Genomic DNA, 21,192 nt, shown 5'->3' on the forward strand with positions numbered 1-21,192 from the left:
AGGAGAAGATTGAGAAGGTAATACTCAAGTACCAAGACATCAAGTGACTAAATACATCCGGACAAGAAACTCTTCATTAACCAGGGGCTTTTTAGTCTTTACGTAGCTCCTTGGGGCATTTTAGTCATTCTGCACCAATAGAGTATTCCAGAAGATGTTCACTCCTTGCATCATGCACCCTACCACACCATAACACTTACTCAATAAATCAGCACCATCCATCACAAGGGAATATGATCAAGGGCTGTGATCATGACACTTGTATTGTCCTTTTTTAATTGTCTTTTAATTCCTTAGAGATCTTTTCTTAATGAGAAATTAATAGAGTTTTTAGAACTTTACCTCATTCAAATTATCACCCACTAAAGTTTATATAGGCATAGTTCTACCAGAATTGACACTTCCAAAATCATAGGTATTGACGATATCACGAGTCACATGCACTAGTTTCTGAACCATAACCTGTAATTAGGGAATTTGGCGAAGCCCTTCATGAGATTAATAGGTTAATTTTATTCCACCATTTTCTAACAATTAATTAAACTTAGTTTAAGTAGAAAAAAAAAAGATATAATCCCTTCAACTAAGTGTCATTTAATTTGTTAGTTTCTTTTTTTTTTCAATTCAAATTTTAAAACATAAGTGTTTGGTTCTTTTTAGTGGCTCTCGGCAATATCAAACAGTAAACAATTAACAATAATACTAATTGATATGAACAGTTGAACCAAATAGATACTAAATCTTAGTTTTGATTTCTAATGTGTATATAAAACTTTAATTTTAAAAAGATCTTTTAAAGACTATTTGATCAACCTTAGGGATCGTTTGGTTAGTGTAAGGGTAACGGAATAGAATCCAGAAAGGAAAATAATGAGAAATAAATGGAATGATATTGAATTCCCTTGTGTGTTTGTTTTGATTCTGATAAGAGAATGATATACCTTTAATTCTCTTTGTAACTATTTGGTTCAAATGAGATAATAAATTAAAGATGTGGATTGTTTTTAACTGCAATTTTTATACATAATCACGTATAAAAAATAGGAATAAAAATCAATTACTTCAACCATTAAAATCAAAAAACGATCAAATAGAAGAAATTGAAATACATTAATCAAAGAAAAATGCATAAATATTATATTTTTAAAAGAAATTAATCATTTTAAAATAATTAAAAATAAATATAAAAACTAAATAATATGATAAAATAAAAAAAAGTTGGGCAAAATTACTTTTTTTTAAAAAATAAAAATAAATAAATATAAGGATAAAAAATGAAATTTAAAAAATCTGCAAAGACGTTGACTTTTTTGAATAATCAGACCTTGACTTAATGACACAATTATTGGAACCAGACAACGATTATGGACCCATTTCCACTCAAACTCAAAGAGGAAGAAAAAAGGAAATTTTACACGGAACTTCAAATTTTTAAATTTATGTCAAGCCTTTTTCTTATCACTTCGGACATATATTTACATATGCATTTTTTACTTTTAGTTATAAATAATAGGCTTAATACATCATTTGTCTTCTGAATTTGTCTAAAATGATTGATTGGTTTCCTAAACTTTTAAAGTGTCTCGATAGTTCCCTGAACTTGTATAAAATATTCAGTTAGCCTCTTGAACTTACATAAAATTTAATCAATTAATCATTCGGTTGTAAAAAAATAAGTTAAATGCGGAATATATGTTGCACGCATCTTAAAAAAAGTAAAATGACCAAAACTGGGGTACGCGATTATAATATTAGAGATGAAAATGTTTTATAGTTGAATAAGTTAGAAATTCTTTTTTAACATGTTTTAATCTATTTTGTGAAATATATAATAACATTCTAAAGCACGTGTAACATATATTCCGCATTTGACTTACTTCTTTACAATCGAATAATTAATTGGTTATATTTTACGCAAGTTAGAAGGCTAACTGAACATTTTATATAAATTCAGGAGGTTATCGAGACACTTTGAAAATTCAAGAGACCAATCAACCATTTTGGACAAGTTCAGGGGGCAAATGATGTATTAAGCCTAAATAATACATTTATAATTTTCTATTATCCCCTATCTACACTTCTCAATTTTGAGAAATTATACTACACGTTCGGTGGGATGTTAACGTGTCATATATTTTAATATCTAACATATATAAATTAGGACTTAGGATTTAATTTTTAGAGTTTAGGGATTATATTTTAGGATCTATAATTTAGGATTTAGAATTTATTTTTTATGGTCTAAATTACAGCCTTGTATTTATTTTATAGAGTTTAGATTTATTTTTTAGGATTTAAGGATTATTTGTACAGCTTATGGTTTATAAATTAGGATTTAGGGTTTCTTTTTAAGATTTAAAATTTATAAATTAGGATCAAGGATGGAGATAAGGGGTGCCTACAGGGGCTCAAGCCTGCACGACCGCCGGAACTATCTCCAAGTATGGTTTTGGCCGCCTCAGTCGCCGAAATCACTTCTACGTACCATGGATGGTTTCGGTTTCTCTGTTTTTGATAAATTAAGGTTGAATTTGGTTAATTAGAGTATTGAATTTGTATGTAATTACAAAAGCCAATTTGATTAATATATGATAGGGATCCCCAAAGTTTTTACTATAAATAGAGTACCCAAAAGCTCCATGATAATCCAATTAAGTCTTTCTCAGCTTGTTTAAGAAAATGGGAATCTCAAAGACTTTAATCTTTGTTGGGTTTGTATTTGCTTTTGTTCTGCTCATTGCTTCTGATGTCTCGGCTCGTGAGCTTGCTTGTAAGTAATTTTCATTTCATTTAGCTTTTGTATTAGAAGAGCTGATTAAACCTGGATTTAAGGAAACTTGAAATTGAAATTGCATTAAATGTTAGATTTAGGGTTAATACACATATTTGCCCCTGTGTTTTCGCGGAAAAACAGATTTACTTTTAAATTAAATAAACCCACAAAACTATCCCTGAATTTTTCATAAACCTGCAATTATACCCTAATCTGACGGAGCTGCTAAACGGCGATGACATCAAACCTTCTTGTCTCCAAAAAAAATTGGATGACGACAATCAAAATTCATTTGGTTTCTTATTGTTTTCTATTGCTATTGCTTTTGGATTAATTAGGAGGTTTAGACGCCATTTTATTAGGTTGATTGAGCTTTTATGAAAATGAATTTTGACCAATCTGTTCTTCTAACTTGCTTTTAATCGAAATTGAATGTGCATATTTTTTTCGTTCTGAAGTTTTTCTGGAGATAAGAAGGTTTGATGTTATCGCCGTTTAGCAGCTTCGTCAGATTAGGGTATAATTGCAGGTTTATGGAAAATCCAGGGATAGTTTTGTGGGTTTATTTGATTTAAGGGCAAATCTGTTTTTTCAAGAAAACACAAGGGCAAATATGTATATTAACCCTTAGATTTAAGATTGTATTATTTTATACGTGAAGGTTAAATTTGTTTTTTTCCAATAACCAAAAGACTAAATTTATACCTGTCCTCACGAGAAGATCTAACCAACGATAGCTATCAACTCCACCCTTGAATAGCAGTGGTTTCAACACCTAACAATCCACTGATTTATATTAATGTATTATTATTGTTTACTTTCTATGCTCTTTATCTTTCTAATCTTTTTTAACTGAACTTTTTTTCCCAAAATCAATTTTTGGATTAAATTTTAATTTACAAAAATTATAAAATATTCATAACTAAAATAAAAATGTAAAAGTTATATAATTTTTAAAAATTTAGTGTTCGGCTTATAAAACAGTAAAGATATATCTGTTCCTTTCAGACTGAGCATTTTTCATTTTTTAACCTTCAACATGCCAAAACCATGAAGTTTTAGGCTGTTGGAAAGGAAAAAAAGTTTAATCAGCCCTGACGGGCTAGACATTAAAAAATTTCTCCCAACTCCATAAAGTTGATGCCAGCACTGATCATAAGGTTAAAATTAATTAGAGACTCCAAATATAAATTTCTAGTTCCGTCACTGTATATCTATATCTTTATATAAGCCTTTATGTTGGGCTGGCCCGTCCGTGAGCATGGGCAGGAGGGGCGTCTACCCAAGGCCCAATGATGAGGGAGGGTCCAAATATAGTAGTAGGCTTTTAATTTTACTCAGATTAAAAAAAGATACATAATTATAGGTAAATTTCATATTAATCATGATTAGACTAACTATTTACAACTATCTGATATTTTAAATAGAATTTCTTAAAATGTTAAGTACATAAAAACTAAAATTGGTTTTATCAATGTCAGCATTTGAATTTCTTGAGTTTGTCAAAACAAAATATTGCTATCCAAATATTTCAATTGTTTTTCGAATCCTTCAAAATATGATAGTGACCGTTGCATTTGTTGAAAAGAAGTTTTTTGAAGTTAAAATTATTGAAAAGTTATTTGAGATCATTAATGTCACAAGAAAATTTAAATGGTGTAGGCTTTTTATGTATTGAGAGAAGTATGTTAGGACATATTGATGTAGACAATATTATTAGTGATTTTGCATCTAAAAATATTCGTAGACATTGTTTTGTATGAGAAACTGGTTAATTAAAGTGATATAAGATGTTTTTTCCATATGAAATATATTTTTTATTAGATCGTTTGTTAAGTGTAATAGAAAAAGTATCATTTTGAAGAAATTTTTCTTTGCACAATTAACTTTCATAATTTATTTTTTACTTGTGCTTTATTTATTAGGGCTCGCATTTGGTTATTCGCCCTTAGGCCTCTAAAATCTTAGGATCGGCCCTGATGTTGGGTTGAGGCTTTTTCTAACCTGTAGACTGAATTACTCCCTTGTCTCCTGAACTTTTTGTGATAAAAAAAAGATAAGTAGAGCATAAATAAGATTGAATTATGTATATAATGAATGTTTGAAAAATGCAGAAGAGAATGGAGAAGTAGAAGTGGATGGTTTCACTGAGAAAGGGAAGGGATACGGCGGATATGGAAACGTAAAGGGGAGAGGTGGATATAACAGAATTCCTGGACATGGTGCTGCCGGAGAAACACAACAAGTCGGAAATTAGGTGAAATTTTAATACATGTTATGTAAGCATATAAGCTTTGTATTCCAATAAGGCTATATCTATGTATATGTGTAAGCCTGTAATAATGGAGTTTGAAGAAAAATTAAGGGTCCGTTTGGTATGCGTAATGCAATGTAATGTAATCAAAGTCGTAATGTAATCAAAGTTGTAATGTAATGGAATGGAACAGTGATTCTATTATCATGTTTGCTTGACAAATAAAAAGAAAATGATGGAATATAATTACCATTACAATACTTATGTTTTCCTGATTAATTGTAATCATAAAATTTTATATGCTTAACTAAAATAAAAAAAATATAAAAACGTGAAAAACACAAAAAATGCAAAAAACAAAAAATAAATCGAATTGAAATAAAATACAAAATTAGATTCACTGAATTCAATAAATTTGTGTATGATTTTTTGTTTTTTCATGCTTTTTTTTACATTTTTCTCGTTTTTTAAATTTCAATTGCAACATTTTTCACCGATTTTCTATTTTCTCCTTTTCTCCGGTTTCCCTTTTTTTTCTTTTTTTCTCGTTTTCAATCTTTTATGTTTTTCTACTTTGTGAATGAGAAGTTAGATTAAGATATGAGATTTGACAAATGAGAGATGTTGACGGAGCTTTGAAAGTAAGAATTAGGATTACATATTTTGTATATAATGAGAATTCAAGTCATTTTTCTATGTAATGGAGATTACAAGATTTGTTGAACAAAATTTAACACATTGATTTCTCATTCCATTACAACAAAATTGTAATGTGCAACCAACATGGTAATTGGCATTCAATGTAATGGTCATTCCATTACAAAGGTTATTACATCTTACTAAACGGGATCTAAGAGAAATGGTTATTATTTTAATTAATTAGGATAAATTAATTTAAGATTAACTAAAACCATGAGTATATAAAAGGAAAATGATAGGATTTTTTCATTAAGCCATTTTAGAAAATTAAATTGATTCGTGATTTTCCCTCTAAGTGAAAACCTTGGTTGCGCAAGGTGATCGAATTCTTTGGAGGGATTTCAAGGTGCTAGCATACAATTCATTCAACCAGTGGATCTTTTGGGCGTGTGTGATAATAGAGAGGGTTCACGTTTCAACCCTTCTATCTCAAATTAAAGATTTAATTGATCAAATTCAAGTCATAAAGAACGATATGTTTAACCTTGCTTTAATTACATGTTAGATCCTAATGTTTTCTATGTTAAAATGATTTTCCACACGTTTTAACGGTTTTAGAATTTCCAGCATTATTAACTCTTCATGATTTGAAGAAGTAGTTGCAATAATTTTCTTCGTATAGAGCATCAAGATATAGTTGTACTTTCATATGTGAATAGCATCTCGTTTGTGAACAAGCTTTAGATGGATCATATAAGTAATCTGTGTCTGCATAGCCAACTAATTTAGGTTTAGATTCATGCCCATAAAATAAATCCAAATAAATAATTCCTTGAAGATAGCGGAAATGTGCTTAATTCTATTCTGATACCTCAATTTAAGGAAAAACTATTAGAAGCATATGGTTCTCCATGTCAAATAGGGGACTTTTCATACATATTTTGACATGTGTAATATGGACGCATGGATATTATAAAAGGTCTCACTATTTTATTTATTCAGTCGGATCACAATACATGTGTACAAATGTGAATTGGAGGTCCTCCAAATGACCGAATGCTTAATATAAGAACCCCAATTTAAGTGCATGGTTAAATCTAGATGACAAATTGATAGAAAATTCGTGTTGAAATGAATGGAATAAGCAAATTGATGCTAACAATGTGTTACAGAATTATACATTACAATAAAATTATTAATTTATGAATTATAATATAATTATACTCAAGATTTATATATAAAGATTAATGAAAAACATAGATAAAAATAAATAAGAACACAAATGTCTTAATATTATGTATAATATAAATGCAAAAATAAGTCTTATTTATATTAATTGAATTACAAAATAAATGGTTCTAATTACAATTATCTTTAATCATGGTATGTGCATAATTGATACTCTCGTTTTAAAAAAATTGAATTTTCTTCTAAAATATAAAATATAAATTGTTCTAGTTTTTTAAAAATTTCTAGTTTGATTGTTCGGTCCAAACTTTGTTCTTGGTTTTCAATGTATGCGCATGACAATAAATCCATGTGTTAAAAATAACACTATTTAAGGCTTATAAGTTATTCTTCAAATATTAGGTGAATTGCTATACCTAGCCACAAATTCCTACCTCAAGCATCGGGAATTGACCGAACTACCCTTTGCACAAAAATTGAAAAAAGACAAAACCTCTCAAGAACCATATAGACTCTTCGATCAAATCCGGAATAATTTTTGAACCAAATCATGGATGGTGACAGAAGCCGTAAAGGGAAAGCGAAAATGGTAAGATTTACGGTTTTATTTTGTTGATTTACGCTTCGAATTGAGATCTGTGGGAGCTTTTTGAAAATCGCCGGAATCGCAGTCGGGTGTATGAACATCACGCCCGACCTGTGGTTCCGGCGTAAGAACATCACGCCCGACCAGTGGTGCGGGCGTGATAGCCTCATGTCCGCACCATAGGTCGGGCGTGATGTTCAAACGCCCGAACCATAGATCGGGCGTGATGTTCATACGCCCGACCAGTGGTTCGGACGTGATGTTCATAAGCCCGAGGGTGTTTTTTTTAATTATATTTACATTTAAATTAATTTAGTGTAATTTATAATTTATATGTTACAATTTTATATTAATTTAGTGTAATTTTTTGTAGACGGAGCGGCCTACTATGGGGGGAAAATCCATCCCGTCATCTGCTCGTCGTCTAGATATGGATGACGAGGATGATACACCATGGCATACGAGATTGCGTGGTATTGATATATCTGGTCGTAGGCGGAGAGGGGTTGCGACAGAGCAGGTGCGGAGGGGTCCGATTGTGGATCAGTCCGATATTAGTGGATCAGAGGGGGCGACGGATTTTGATGACAGAGAACCTGGTAGTGATTCTGTGGAGGACTGCTTGGATGTGGTAGCCCAGGTACTGCGACAGTCTGCAGCTGCACGTGATCGCGAAGGTGAGGATGTCGATGAGCAGCCGACCCAGCGCAGAGGAGGTCGTTTTACGAGTACATGTATTTTTTAGTATAATTTTATAACTTTAGTATAATTTTATAACTTTAGTATAGTTTAATATAATTTAATAGTTTTAGTATAATTTTAGTATAATTTAATAGTTTTAGTATAATTTTATAAATTTAGTATAATTTTAGTATAATTTAATAGTTTTAGTATAATTTTAGTATAGTTTAGTATAATTTTAGTATAATTTTATAACTTTAGTATAATTTTAGTATAATTTAATAGTTTTAGTATAATTTTATAAATTTAGTATAATTTTAGTATAATTTAACAGTTTTAGTATAATTTTAGTATAGTTTAGTATAATTTTATAACTTTAGTATAATTTTAGTATAATTTAATAGCTTTAGTATAATTTAATAGTTTTAGTATAATTTTAGTATAGTTTAGTATAATTTTATAACTTTAGTATAATTTTATAATTTTAGTATAATTTTATATTTCAGGGACTAGCAAACGTCCCAAAGCTAGTGAGGACAAGAGCTGGATTGTTAGTAGACCGGTGGATGGTGGTCCCGGTGATGGTTCCGTGATTCCTAGTTTTCTAGGACATGTTGCCTCACGAATGCTTGGAGGAGAGCTTCGGTCGTTTCTGACATGCTACAACAGATCAACAGCATGTCAGAATTTGTGGGTGTGGTTTTCTGGTGCGTCATCCGATGTAAGAATAATTTAGTTTGTCAACATTTATTGTAATTTGTATTTGAATAAAAAACATTCAGTAATTGTATATGTGTCATTTTACAGCTGAAGGATATAATCGAGAAGATTGGGTTGTCTCACCTTCCATCTATCATGTTTAAGAACCTCGAAACTCCGCTGTTGACTGCGTTCGTGGAGCGGTGGCAGCCCGATACGAACTCCTTCCACATGCTGTTCGGGGAGATGACTATCCAACTGCATGATGTGTGGCAGATTCTTCGTATCCCGATCGACGGTGCGATGGTGTCCGAGTCTCCCACTACTGACCGGTTGCATGCCATGTTCATGATGATGTTCGGGGTGAATCGGGAGCAGCTTCTGTCGCCGACCCGACATCTCTGGAGTGGTGGAGGTGTATTTGTTGATGATGTACATAGGCTTGTCATCGAGGTAGGGATGACGCTACTCGGGCCACAGCGTGGATGTGGCTTATGCTTGAATCCACTTTGTTTGTTGACAAGAGTGGAGATATGATTAGGCCGGCCCATCTTGCTGAGGTTTACGGCGGTGTCAGAGGGGCAGCTGGACTTTCATGGGGGTCTGCTACACTTGCCACGTTGTATCGGCAGCTGGGGATACCGAGCAGAGGAGACTGTTCTGGTATATGCGGATGTTTGACCCTACTACATGCGTGGATATACGAGTATTTTCCGGTGTTCCGGTCGCATAGACTAGCTCACAGGATCCCAGCTGACCAGACTCGTGCATGCAGATGGGAGGTCGGGGTACCAGGCAAGACGACCGACGACTAGATACCATACGTGGGCAGCTGGACCGTATGACGGCAGTAGAGGTATTTTATAAAATTTAAGTATTATTTATAGTATATTATTATTTATTATTGAGTATTATTTTTTTGCAGGTGACGTGGTTGCCTTATGGTCCTGTCCCTGATGATGATCGGCTTCGAGTGTCCTACGCCGGTTGGATACGGTGTAGAGACATTGTCGAGCCGTATATGTCGGATCGAGCGTTGCGACAGGTCGGATATACTCAGTCTATCCCAACTGAGCGTATTAGACCTGATAAAGCAGTACGACCATGGAGGTCTTTATCCTACAGGCTCACGCATTCCTCTGTCATAGTTGAGGATACCTGGCGGAGATTTCCATCGGCTCGGGGCATTGATCGGAGGAGATGCCGGCCAGTTAGATATGATCTCACTACCTGTGATGCTGCTTACATGGACTGGTATATGCGATATTCTCATCCTCATCTCCTTCATGCACCACAGGATGGACCGGTCCAGTATGCTCGCGCCAACAGCGAATTTGTAAGTTTATTATTATTTAATATTATTATTTAGTATTAGTTTATATATGTTTATTTTTTTAATATTTATTTTTTTTTATTTTTTTTTTGCAGTGGGTTAGCTGGTTGTGGCGTGTCACCCAACTAGCGGCTACCCACCGATCTGACGAGGATGCTCCACTCATTAAGAGGGAGATGGATGAGTTTATGAACGAGTGGCGTCGGGCGAACTAAATGCCGAAATTATATGTACTCTTTTATTACATTTTAACACTTTTTGATATTATATGTACTCTTTTATGTTTATTAATTTTTATTTTAATGTTTATGTTGTTAAATTTTATTTGTTAAAGGGTAATCCGAGTTAAAATGTCGTAATTTTTATTTCTAAACGGTTAATTCGAGTTAACCACAATCATGAACAAATTTTTTTGGGATTTATTCATGCGGGCGTGAGGCTATCACGCCTCACCACAGGATGAGGCGTGAGGCTATCACACCTCACCGTAGGTGCGGACGTGATAGCCTCACGTCTCACCCTGTGGTAAGGCGTGATTGGCGTGATTACCTCACGTCCGCGTGCTGGGAGAGGTATTTTTCCCTCATTTCCCACCTCAAAACCCCAAAAGGTATTTTCGTCCTTTCACGGGGCTAGAGGTGGAAAATTGAAGCTATGTTTAACAACACCCAATATTAATGAGAGATATCTTTCTTTTAAGTTTACTAATAAAAATTCATTAATTTAATTCTATATTAATTGTATTTCTTAATTTAGATGAAAAACCCTGACTTACATAACATGTTTAGTTATTGATAGAAATTAAATATGGATCACATGAATATACATTTTATAACACTAACACTGTCTTAAATTGAACTCATAACTGTGTTTTGGGCTTTAGACTTCAAACAAAAATACATGAAATTTAAAATTCATTACAAAGTCATAGCCCTGCTTATAGTTGATGCATGCTGCAAAAGATAATACATGAGATTCATATTATAAACTAAGAAATTACAGAAATAACTCAACACCTGTTATTTACAGTGACCAGTCAAATTGCACAACTAAGCTACCAACACAAAATCAAATCCCAACTCTTCTCATTATACGAAATACAGCCAGCCTCATATTTCAACATGTAGGTATACAACAAGTAAGATTTTGCAGCACAGATGCTCATCAGTTGATGCTCTTAGAAACTCCAGGAATGAGAATACGAAAATAACAATATTTACTCATGTCTGATTCTTTCATGTATTTTCGACATTTATATTGTTAGCATGAGATTCTCAATTCTAATGAAACAATTCCCGTCCCCGACTCTTTTCCCATCATTGAATAGTGTCTAGAAATGCGAAACAGTAAGAAGATAGACTCCTTCCCATCATTGAATAGTAGTTCTAGAAATGAGAAACAGTAAGAAGAAAGGGGGTTAATCGCCCCCATGATTAGATTAGATTGAACATACAACATTGATTTCCCACTTTAACAGGAAAAAAAATGTTAAAATGAACTGTAATGGTGAAGGTTTCAAGTAAAAAAGAAGGTATTGTACGATTTTCTTTTTGGGGGTTTTTGCTTTTGGGAGCTTGGACAGGAAGAGTGAACTGAACATTACTCAGTCACTCGGCTTTGCCATGATCAGAATCTGAATTGAGGATCCACGTCCATTGCCCAAGCAAATTTCGCCAGGAGAGATTTGTTGAATATCTGAAAAAGACGGTGAATTGGTTACATGAAGTTTTATTTACTTCAACCAGTAGTAAGGAGCACTTGATAGACTATAAACTTGCTTCATCCACGAAAGACAGCAGAAAGATTATAAAAAAAAAACAAGTGAAACAAAAGAAAGGAGAGGCTGCAGAACATCTTCACCTTTTCAATGGGAACATCATGTCGCTTGCACCATGCAACTGTGATCCTAGGATCGAGATAATTGATCTTGGATGTGCCTAGTGCCACAGTTTTCAAATCCTCTTTGGTCGACTTATCCAATTCCATTTTCGCAATCCTTTGCTCGGTGGATGATATCTTTTTCTGTATGCTGGATTCAGTTAATGGACGACAGTGAGATGATTACATATTATATATATATATACATAAAATATACAAGTTGAGCAGGAGGTTCTATATTACGCTTCAGGAGACAAGTTCCTCTTTTGCTTTCCATCTGCATCCTTTCCTGGAGGCTTTCCCTTCTTAGCCCTGTCCAAATCACTTTTCAGCTCTTTTACAGTGGCCTGCAAGCAAAAGAACAGAAGTCGAACTCAAAGCATAAACTTCATAAATGCCAAAAGTTCTTCCACAAAATTCAAGAAGATCCAGTTTAAGGCCTGTTTGTTGCATACCCTGGTTTACTCTTTTCATGGGATAAACTTTCCTTTTTCTTAAGAGAACATTTTAGGAAACTTTTTCTTAAGAGAACATTTTAGGAAACTTTTCCTTAAAAGGCATGTTTAAGAAACTTTTCATTTCGGGAAACTTTTCATATTTTCCTAGTACATCGTTCACTTAGGATTTCCTAGAGTGAACCTCAGTTTCCCTTAGAGGAAACATCTCAAAAAGTGTATCTTAGGGGAAACGATCTAGTGTACCTTAAGGGAAACCAACTTCCTATATAGTGTACCTCGTGGGAAACCAACTTCCTATATAGTGTACCTCAGGGAAAACCAACTTCCTATATAGTGTACCCCGTGGGAAACCAACTTCCTATATAGTGTACCTCAGGGAAAACCAACTTCCTACATGGTGTACCTCGTGGGAAACCAACTTCCTAGAGTGAACATCATGGGATACTTGAGGTAAACATAGGGGAACCAAGTGCCAGGTGTTTTTGTGAGCGAATTAAAAAGCAGGAAAAATCATAAAGTGTACATATCAATCCATCGTGGAAGTCAAAGTGGAGGTTACTCAATATGGTGGAGAAAGAAGCAGGAAGTTACCTCCAACGAAGGAATCACGATGAGAACACGGAACTCAACAACTCAACAAACCCAAGCAAAAACTCTAGCAAATTACCTCTAGACTTCAGCAATTTAGAATACTCAATCATTCCCTTAGTTTCAATTTTCAGATCCAAAGTTCATTTATCTTTTCCAGCACAATTTTATTTTAATTGTTGTTTCATCATTTTCTGTAAGGTCGGTATCGTTTTGATAATCGAATCTTTTAGGAATTTTCGGTCTCTTTAATTCTTACAATCGTTTGTTACGTAGAAGTTAGAAAGCGCACTCAATTTCATTCCATAGTTCGAGAATACTATAATTCTCTGGCACGCCCGCAATTTCCCACGAAAGAGCCAAACAAAAACTAGGCCTAATAGATTGAAAACGAAGGATTAGATTGGGAACATCAGCACATGAATGCAAGCACTGGAGCATAAACACACATGACTAAGCCCTTGTTTGGGAGGGGGTTAATGGAAGTAAATGGGAGTAATGGAAGGTTAAATATTAAGTTAACCTTGTTTGGGAGTTATTTTTTGAGAGTAAATGAAGGTTAATGGGGTTAAATGTTTACTTCCTCTAACCTCCAAATTGGAGGTTAATGGGAGTAACGTTTTTTGTCTCTGCAGGGTAAATTTAACTTTCTTTCCCCTCCATATTTAAACTCTCAAACAAAGTTAAGCATTTAACCTCATTTAACTTGTGTAAACTCCCAAACAAGATTAATTTTTAACTTTCCTTTCCATCACTTCCCTTCCCTTTCCGTTACCTCCTCTAACTCTCACCTCCCTTAACCTCCAAACTCCCAAACAAAGGCTAAGGGATTACATTAACCCAAATGTGTATCAACCAAGCTCTGATGCCCAAGATGGTCGTTGTGCTCCTCATTTATGGCAACATATTTTCTGATGTGGTATTAGAAATATTCACTACCTCAAGTGCAGCAATTTTCTCGTTCAACCTCTCCATTTGTGCACCATGAGTTTTAGATATAGTCCTTTGATGATTACAAATGATGGCAACCTGCACCAAGTGAAATAAAAAATGGATGCCACAATTATTTCATAAAAAGAACAGCTAACAATAAGAATGTTTCTGACTATGCTGATTATACCTGCTTGTTTGCACGTTGATAAATGGCAACTTTTTCTGCAACATCTCCATCCTTGGTTTCTTTATATAACTGTCAGAAATCAAGGAATGCACTTCATAAGGATGAGACAGAAAAAGATAAAGATAGAAACGAATTCCAAGAATTTAGGTAAAGAACTTTTTCATACAGACTGCCACAGCCAGAAGGATCATAATCAAATACTGACAGTTAAATTTGTCACTCAAACACCAAGACAGCAAGCATAAAGATTTTTGTAATTCCTAAAAATGCAGACTCGGTAAATGGAAATTGGGTTCAAAATATCAAGTCTAACAAACATATTGCTAGGATACATTATGTCTAACCATGTTTTCCTAAATTCAAAAAGAACTTGTGAAACAACGTAAGAGGCCTATTTCCCAATTCACCTCTTTATCCAAAGTGGTTGATGCATTGTATGTACGAAATACTTTTGCTGTAAGGCCAGGCATGAGTCCCTTTAGGTGAGCATTCAGTTTACTTGTATCCAGCATGTCAAAAAGGTCATCAGTTTGCTTTTTACCTGGGGAAAATCAGAAAACATGTTCATAAGCCCCAATTATTACCTATTAAGAAAACGAAAATGACGGACCATGTGCGCACCTTTTTGAAAGGTTCCAATTGCATCATAGACTTCAGGCTTAACCTCCACAGTGTTTTCATATCTAATCGAATCTTTACCAAGAAAGTCAAACTAAAAGATAAATACAAACATGTGTTAGAAAATAATGGAAACAATCGGAAATTTTCCAAGTACTATTAGAAGGCAAATAAACATAAACAAAATCCAATATCTTCTGAAAGAATTAAGAAAGCGAAAGGGCCACATCCAAATTGTAATATAATAAGCAAAGACGGTGCTTCTAAATACATAAATCCATCATACCTTTAAATTAAAACTTCCAGGAATACACTCTACATTTGCTACTTTTAGTGTACAACAACCAACAGTGTCAGCTTCATCATCATCCTGCACAAAACCAACAATTGGATGAGGAAAGCACAAGAACACGATGACTGAAAACACGAGTTCAGAAGCTAATTGCCACTCGAAATAGTTTACAATGCTAAAACACACAACCAATAAAATCATGCCTTGGTAAAACTTTCTGCGATCTTGCAAGTCATAAAAAAAAAAAAAAAAAAAAAAAAATATCAATTCTTCTCAACCCCATATATGAGAATCAATAATACTAGAACGGATTACATGCATTATACTTTGAAGTAACAATAACAACAACAACACTAAGGACATCAACTACAAAATCACTTATGGAACTAGCACAGCACAAACAGAAGAAAATTCCCAGTCCAAGTCAGTCATATCTAAGCTACGGTTGCCACAAAAGTAAAAAAGAAGACCAATAAATGTTAGTTATAGCAAAAAATGCCTTTCAATGTCATTTTTAGATTTGACATTCAACCCTTAGTAAAAGTCTGAATCAATATTCATATTCAGCTTTGTGGAACAATACAGCCACTAATGGTTTTAGTTAATATCCAAACTCCATGCATAAGGTTCATTGTATGTTATCATTATCAGATTTCCTATCACATCTCCCAGATAAACAAAACATAACCATGATGTTGAAAAAAAATTTAAAAAAAAAAAAAAAAATTCCTTTCTATAAAATAGACTACTGGATCCCAGAACCCATAACCCTCGAATGCGAGGTAGTTCCTTATATACAATGCATCAAAGTTGTTACAACACAGCTTCTCTATAAAAAGCATCACAATTGTAATAAGGAAGCAGAGAGTAAGAGAAAGTAGGCATGAAATCAATAAACATATGCAGGAAGATGCAAATAAGTGATATACCTTCTCATTGCCTGCCCTAAGAGCTAGCACATCAATAAGATAGGTGGCAACTGCTATCTGCTTCTTTGTAAGATCTTTATTCTTAAAATCTTTTTGGTAAGCTGCTCTGATGTTGTCTATGTAGTCCTGCAAATGGACACAGCTAGTTAGCAGAGGAAATTATACATAAATGGCAAGTAGGGGTTTGTAGAGCAATACCTCCAGTTTCCTTGCTTTCTCATATTTCTCCTTGTCACTTTGACCCTTCAAGGAACTGCTAGCTGCCAAGAAAACATACTTGAATTCTTTTGGGTTGATAGGATCGTTCCAGAAAGCCAACCATGTAACAGTGTTATCATGCTTTACTTCCTTCCAGCTGTAAAGAAAAAATTTGGAAGTTCAGTTCACCCAAAATCATCCCAAACCTTCAGCACATCAAAATAAAGTGCCTCCCTCCCATATCAAGAAGAGATCAAGTGTAACAACACCTTTCACCAGGAATGGGACATTCAGGAATTGGGGCATCCTTTCCAATATTTATGGTAATGTCACCAGGCCGGATCCGCTTTTTCAGCTTTCCCATCTGACAAGCATCAACAAAGGGTAAGCTAATCAACTTACACAAGAAATTATTATGAGAAACAAGTAAGCAGTTCAGTTATAACCACACATCAAAAAATAAATAAATAATGCAAACTGCTCCATATCATTGTTGTTGATCAGGAAGATGTTGCTACAACCTTAGGATGCTCTCCTCGGCCTCGAAACAACCCAGGTGGTTCAACTCTAAAATTTCCAACCTAAGAGTGAAACAAGCATTAGAAATGCAATAGACTTTGAATGAGTTAAAACTCAGAAGGTATTAAGAAACAAAAAGGTGGATGAATAAAACCATAAAGGCATGCATATTGTTGTGGAATGGCAGTTGGTTCCTTTTATAAGAACAAAATGAAATAGATGGCAGAGAAGGGTCTACCTTCTCCTTAACGCCGTCAACAATGGCCCACATGTACTTCTCCTCTTGCTTCAATTTCTCTTCTTTGACTTCCTTCTTCTCCTACATGAACAGCAAGTTTAATATGTTACAAACAAAAAATAAAATCTGAAAGACGCTCCAAGACAGGAATAAACATGCCAGTTTCAATAGTGAAAACAGAACAGCTTTATCATGCTACGATGCACAGCAGCATGTTTTACTGATACACATTTGCAATAAGACGGGGAAGTCATAAAATATCCAAGAACATCTCTTAGTTAACTGACTTCAAAATTCAATAAAACAAGGCCAATACAATAAACAGTTTGTTAGTGGATGGATCAAGTTCACTGATTTTGTGCGGTAATTTGAATAATGTTATAGCATACTAACATACTTCTGTAGTCATCTGCTTCTTCTTCTCCTTCTCCTGCGCATGCCATTCATATATTGGGTCGAAATTACAGCCCTCAAGATTCTGAATCACATGGTTCTTCCCCAATAACTTCCGCCAGTCATTCCAGAAATTATCACGAAACTTAGGTTTTTGCATATATTCTGTTTCTTTCATCACAGCAAACATAGTTGCAACCTGCATATTAAAAAAAAAAATTAAAAAGTAAGAGAAGTTGCTTCATCAAATATTGATACTTAAAATTTGAAATCTTTCAGCAGCTACAGCAGAACAAGCAGCATAAAGGTCATTCACACATGGAATTCTTTAACAAGACAGATAGAGAGAGACCTCCTCTTGTTGAGGAGTCAAATCAACTGGCTTCCCCTTGTAAAGGATCTTAACTCCATGAGGCTTGTATGGAGGAGGAAAAATAACACCATTATGAACCAAGGTTGTCCACTTCTTTTGCCCATCGGAGGAGCTAGGTTGAAATTTTGTTGACTTGACATATTTGGTATTTTTCATCTGTTTCTTGTTGTTCTTGTTTATCTTCTTGGATGAAGAAGAAACAGGAACTTTTGATTTTTGCTTAGCAGAAGATACTTTATTATCAGAGGCTGACTTTTGTTTTCTCTGGGCGAGTGGAATGTTATCCTCATCGACTGCCTTCTGCTCTGCCTTGATTGTTACTTGCTTAAATTGTCCTGATGTAGACACATCAGAAAGCTTAGGCTTTTTAGAAGCCTGGTCTGATGAATTATTCTTATCCATCGGTCTCTTAGGTGGCACCAAAGGCGTTTTTTGTTGCTTGTCCTTTGAAGTGAAACCATTCTGTTGAAGTTTTGAAGCCAAAGGTTTCCTCTCGTTAGAATTATTAGGCTTATTACTCGATGTCCCCACATTTAACTTTATTGACAACTTTGAGGATAAAGGAGCCTTATCATCGTCTGAATCTTCATCTTTGACATGACTAGTCGAACTTCCCCCTTTGTTGGCATTGTTGGGGATTCTGCTTAATCTAGCACTCAATGGTAGACCATCATCAGAATCTTCATCATCCGTAATTGGTTTACTTTCACGTTTAACAGAATTCATTTCCTCCTTCACCACAGTAGATGCATTCTGTTTAGATGACTGTTTCAACTGCTCACCTACAGAACTTGATGCCTTTGAATTTGCCACTGGTGACTTCAATGAAGTTGACTTGACAAACGAAGTTGATGCTTTAGGGCTCCCTATAGGAGATTTTACCGGTGGTGACTTGGTAGATGGAACACTACTTTTTCCCTTCGGAACGTTCGAGCTTTGACCATTGGCGTTCTGAGACAATGATAGTGGCCTCTTCACTTCTTTGTTTGCTTGATTACTTTTAGAAGTTGAGTTGTTACTCCTTTTAAAAACTAAAGGCATATCATCCTCATCATCAGTACTCTGATCAAAGGCGCTTGCTTTTGCAGATGCTGGAGTAGCCATTGTCATCCAACTAAGTTCTGTGTTGGCATGTATCAATATCTGATGAAAATGTCTTCGGTTTAATATCCTAATGAAGCAAATAAAATCACCAAATTACCAATTGCCGCATTCCAATAACAAATCACAATATACAAAAGGTAAACTTTTTTTTATGCCTCAGACAAGTATCTCGATAAAACTGAATTCGCCATGAAATCAGCCGAGTCTCGAACATAGACTTGTAAACTTTAAAATAAACAAATACACAAATTTGAGACGGAAAATCAAAATTAATTAAATGCATAAAAAGAAAAGCAACCCACTCTCTCTCTCTCTCTCTCTCTCTCTCTCTCTCTCTCTCTCTCCTCCCAAACAAAAGAAATAAATACATTACAGAAAATCATGATTTTAACCAATTTGACTATGGTATGTTTCAGGCAAATGAAACGAGAATCAAAACCAGGGCATGAATTTGAGCCATTTTACGGAAAGGGTCTCAGGTTGAACTTATATAGCTGATAAGCTAACAAAAAACAATCTCATGCATTGTTAATATAGCAAAGGCAAATCAGTGAGCTCGAATTAACAAAAAAATTATAAGAAATTCAGCTAATACAGAGACAAATTTGAAAATGGGAAATACTGTGCACAAAAAATTGAGCCACCAGAATAAATTACAGTAAGAAGGAAATGAACGATTAGAAATAGAATTAAGCTCAATCGAAAATGGAAAGATTAGGAAGTAAACACCCGAACCTGCGTTGCCGGCGATGATCGAGGCGGTGATGGAGTAGATCGAGTCTCCGGTCTCTATGGCTGTTCTTGGTTTATCTGTGTATCTTTATTTCTTGTCTTTACAAGGCGTTTAAGTAACCGAAACCGATAAATGCCCGAGTCTGATTTTGTATCCGTGCCCTTACCAAGTTGTTTTTGGGCCAATATGGGCTACCTTATTTAGGGCCCTGAAATTTTGTTTTTATGTATATAACATGTGAACTGCTTTCATCTGTTTAAAAAAATTGGATAAGCTACCAAAATAGACCTAAGGTTTTTGGGAAAATATCAATTTAGGTTTAACGTTCAAAATAGCACCAATATAGGTTTAACGTTTACAATATAATATCAATTTAGGCTCAACGTTTACAATATAACATCAATTTAAGCCTCACGTACAAAATAGCACCAATATAGGCTTAACGTTTACAAAATAATACGAATTTAAGCTTAACGTTTACAAAATATATTCAATTTAAGTTAAAAGTCACAATTAAATTAACCATATTATATTCTTTTCCTATTAACTTTATATGTCATCTTTTTATTTAGTTCTATTTTCTTATTTATTATAATACAATTAATTAGTATTTTTGCCCATTAAAGCCTTATACAGTAAAACCTCTATAAATTAATAATATTGGGACCATGAAATTTTATTAATTTATAGAGTTATTAATTAATTGATAAATTAATAATAATTAATTTATAGAGTGATTTTAAATTTTTTTTTTAAATAAAGTTTTTGTCTAAAATCAATGAACAAATAAAATTAAATTTGCATTATATAAGTTAATTGAACTTGGAAGTTCATTGTATATATATTAAAAATATTCAATGTATCATGGTTAATGAATTACTATATAAATTTATATGGGGTGTTATTTCAAATCATACCAAAAATGGCTTCTCGTCTAAAAGGTGTCAATAAATCAACCATGACCGATCACAAGAATGAAAACAATAAATGCTCACAAGTCCAAAGTTTAGAAGAAATTGTATCGAGCGTTATACAAAATTCAATTGAGGATGAATCTGGGGATGATTCGGTACCTTTGAGACCAGTCACAATAAATGAAGCAATTATAGCATCATCCACTCTTTAAAATTTTTTGTTACAGTTTGACAAGGATACACCGGAACTTTTGAATTCACTGATAGTTAGAGATAAAATTCAACTAGATTTAAATTTTAAGAAAAAACAAAATATTATAGATTCATTTTTTGCTAAATTATCCTAAGTATGTATATCTATATATATTTCGCATATTTATTTGAGAAATTATTAATTTATAGAGGTAATAATAAAATGTATTTATAAAGGGTTGTTCCAGAAAATTATTATCTTATCAATTTATTAAAATTGATCATTTTTTGAACTGACCCAAGTCGGGACCAAAAGAAATTATTTATTTTAAAAAGTTTGTTAATTTATCGAGTATTAATTTATAGAGGTTTTACTGTATTTGTTTTTCATCAACCATTCCATGACTCCTAAATTCTATGGTTCATGTAATATATGTAAACTAAAAGTAATTGAATATCCACAATATTTCATTGAAATATTGTGGATATTCA

General features: G+C 33.7%; 1 protein-coding gene and 1 long non-coding RNA gene across 2 annotated transcripts; one reads left to right on the top strand and one right to left on the bottom strand.

The window, feature by feature from the left end:
- Positions 1-2,124: 2,124 nt before the first annotated feature.
- On the top strand, positions 2,125-5,231 carry LOC136220823 (uncharacterized). Its single transcript, XR_010684740.1, has 2 exons — positions 2,125-2,770; positions 4,888-5,231. It is a non-coding gene; the product is annotated as an uncharacterized lncRNA (long non-coding RNA).
- A 5,880-nt stretch (positions 5,232-11,111) lies between these two features.
- On the bottom strand, positions 11,112-19,739 carry LOC136219149 (DNA topoisomerase 1 beta-like). The gene is made up of 16 exons (XM_066006411.1): positions 19,597-19,739; positions 17,737-18,928; positions 17,389-17,583; positions 16,992-17,072; positions 16,756-16,815; positions 16,504-16,598; positions 16,235-16,391; positions 16,037-16,162; positions 15,102-15,185; positions 14,819-14,909; positions 14,605-14,738; positions 14,198-14,266; positions 14,017-14,106; positions 12,275-12,378; positions 12,014-12,182; positions 11,112-11,848 (listed from the first exon to the last, which is right to left on the bottom strand). The coding sequence occupies exons 2-16, from the start codon at positions 18,865-18,867 to the stop codon at positions 11,780-11,782; spliced, it is 2,655 nt and encodes an 884-aa protein (XP_065862483.1). The 5' UTR covers positions 18,868-18,928; positions 19,597-19,739; the 3' UTR covers positions 11,112-11,779.
- Positions 19,740-21,192: the final 1,453 nt, after the last annotated feature.

The sequence above is a fragment of the Euphorbia lathyris genome, chromosome 2, assembly GCF_963576675.1.
Source record: "Euphorbia lathyris chromosome 2, ddEupLath1.1, whole genome shotgun sequence".
In the NCBI taxonomy this organism is placed as follows: Eukaryota; Viridiplantae; Streptophyta; class Magnoliopsida; order Malpighiales; family Euphorbiaceae; genus Euphorbia; species Euphorbia lathyris.

Bases quoted from the DNA above. Each gene is read 5' to 3' on its own strand.
- LOC136219149 (XM_066006411.1), bottom strand. From the start codon at position 18,867: ATGACAATGGCTACTCCAGCATCTGCAAAAGCAAGCGCCTTTGATCAG. The intron at 17,073-17,388 runs GTATGTTAGTAT...CTGTTCATGTAG, and splicing joins AGAAGCAGATGACTACAGAA to GAGAAGAAGGAAGTCAAAGA. The intron at 14,107-14,197 runs GTATAATCAGCA...CACTTGGTGCAG, and splicing joins ATCAACGTGCAAACAAGCAG to GTTGCCATCATTTGTAATCA.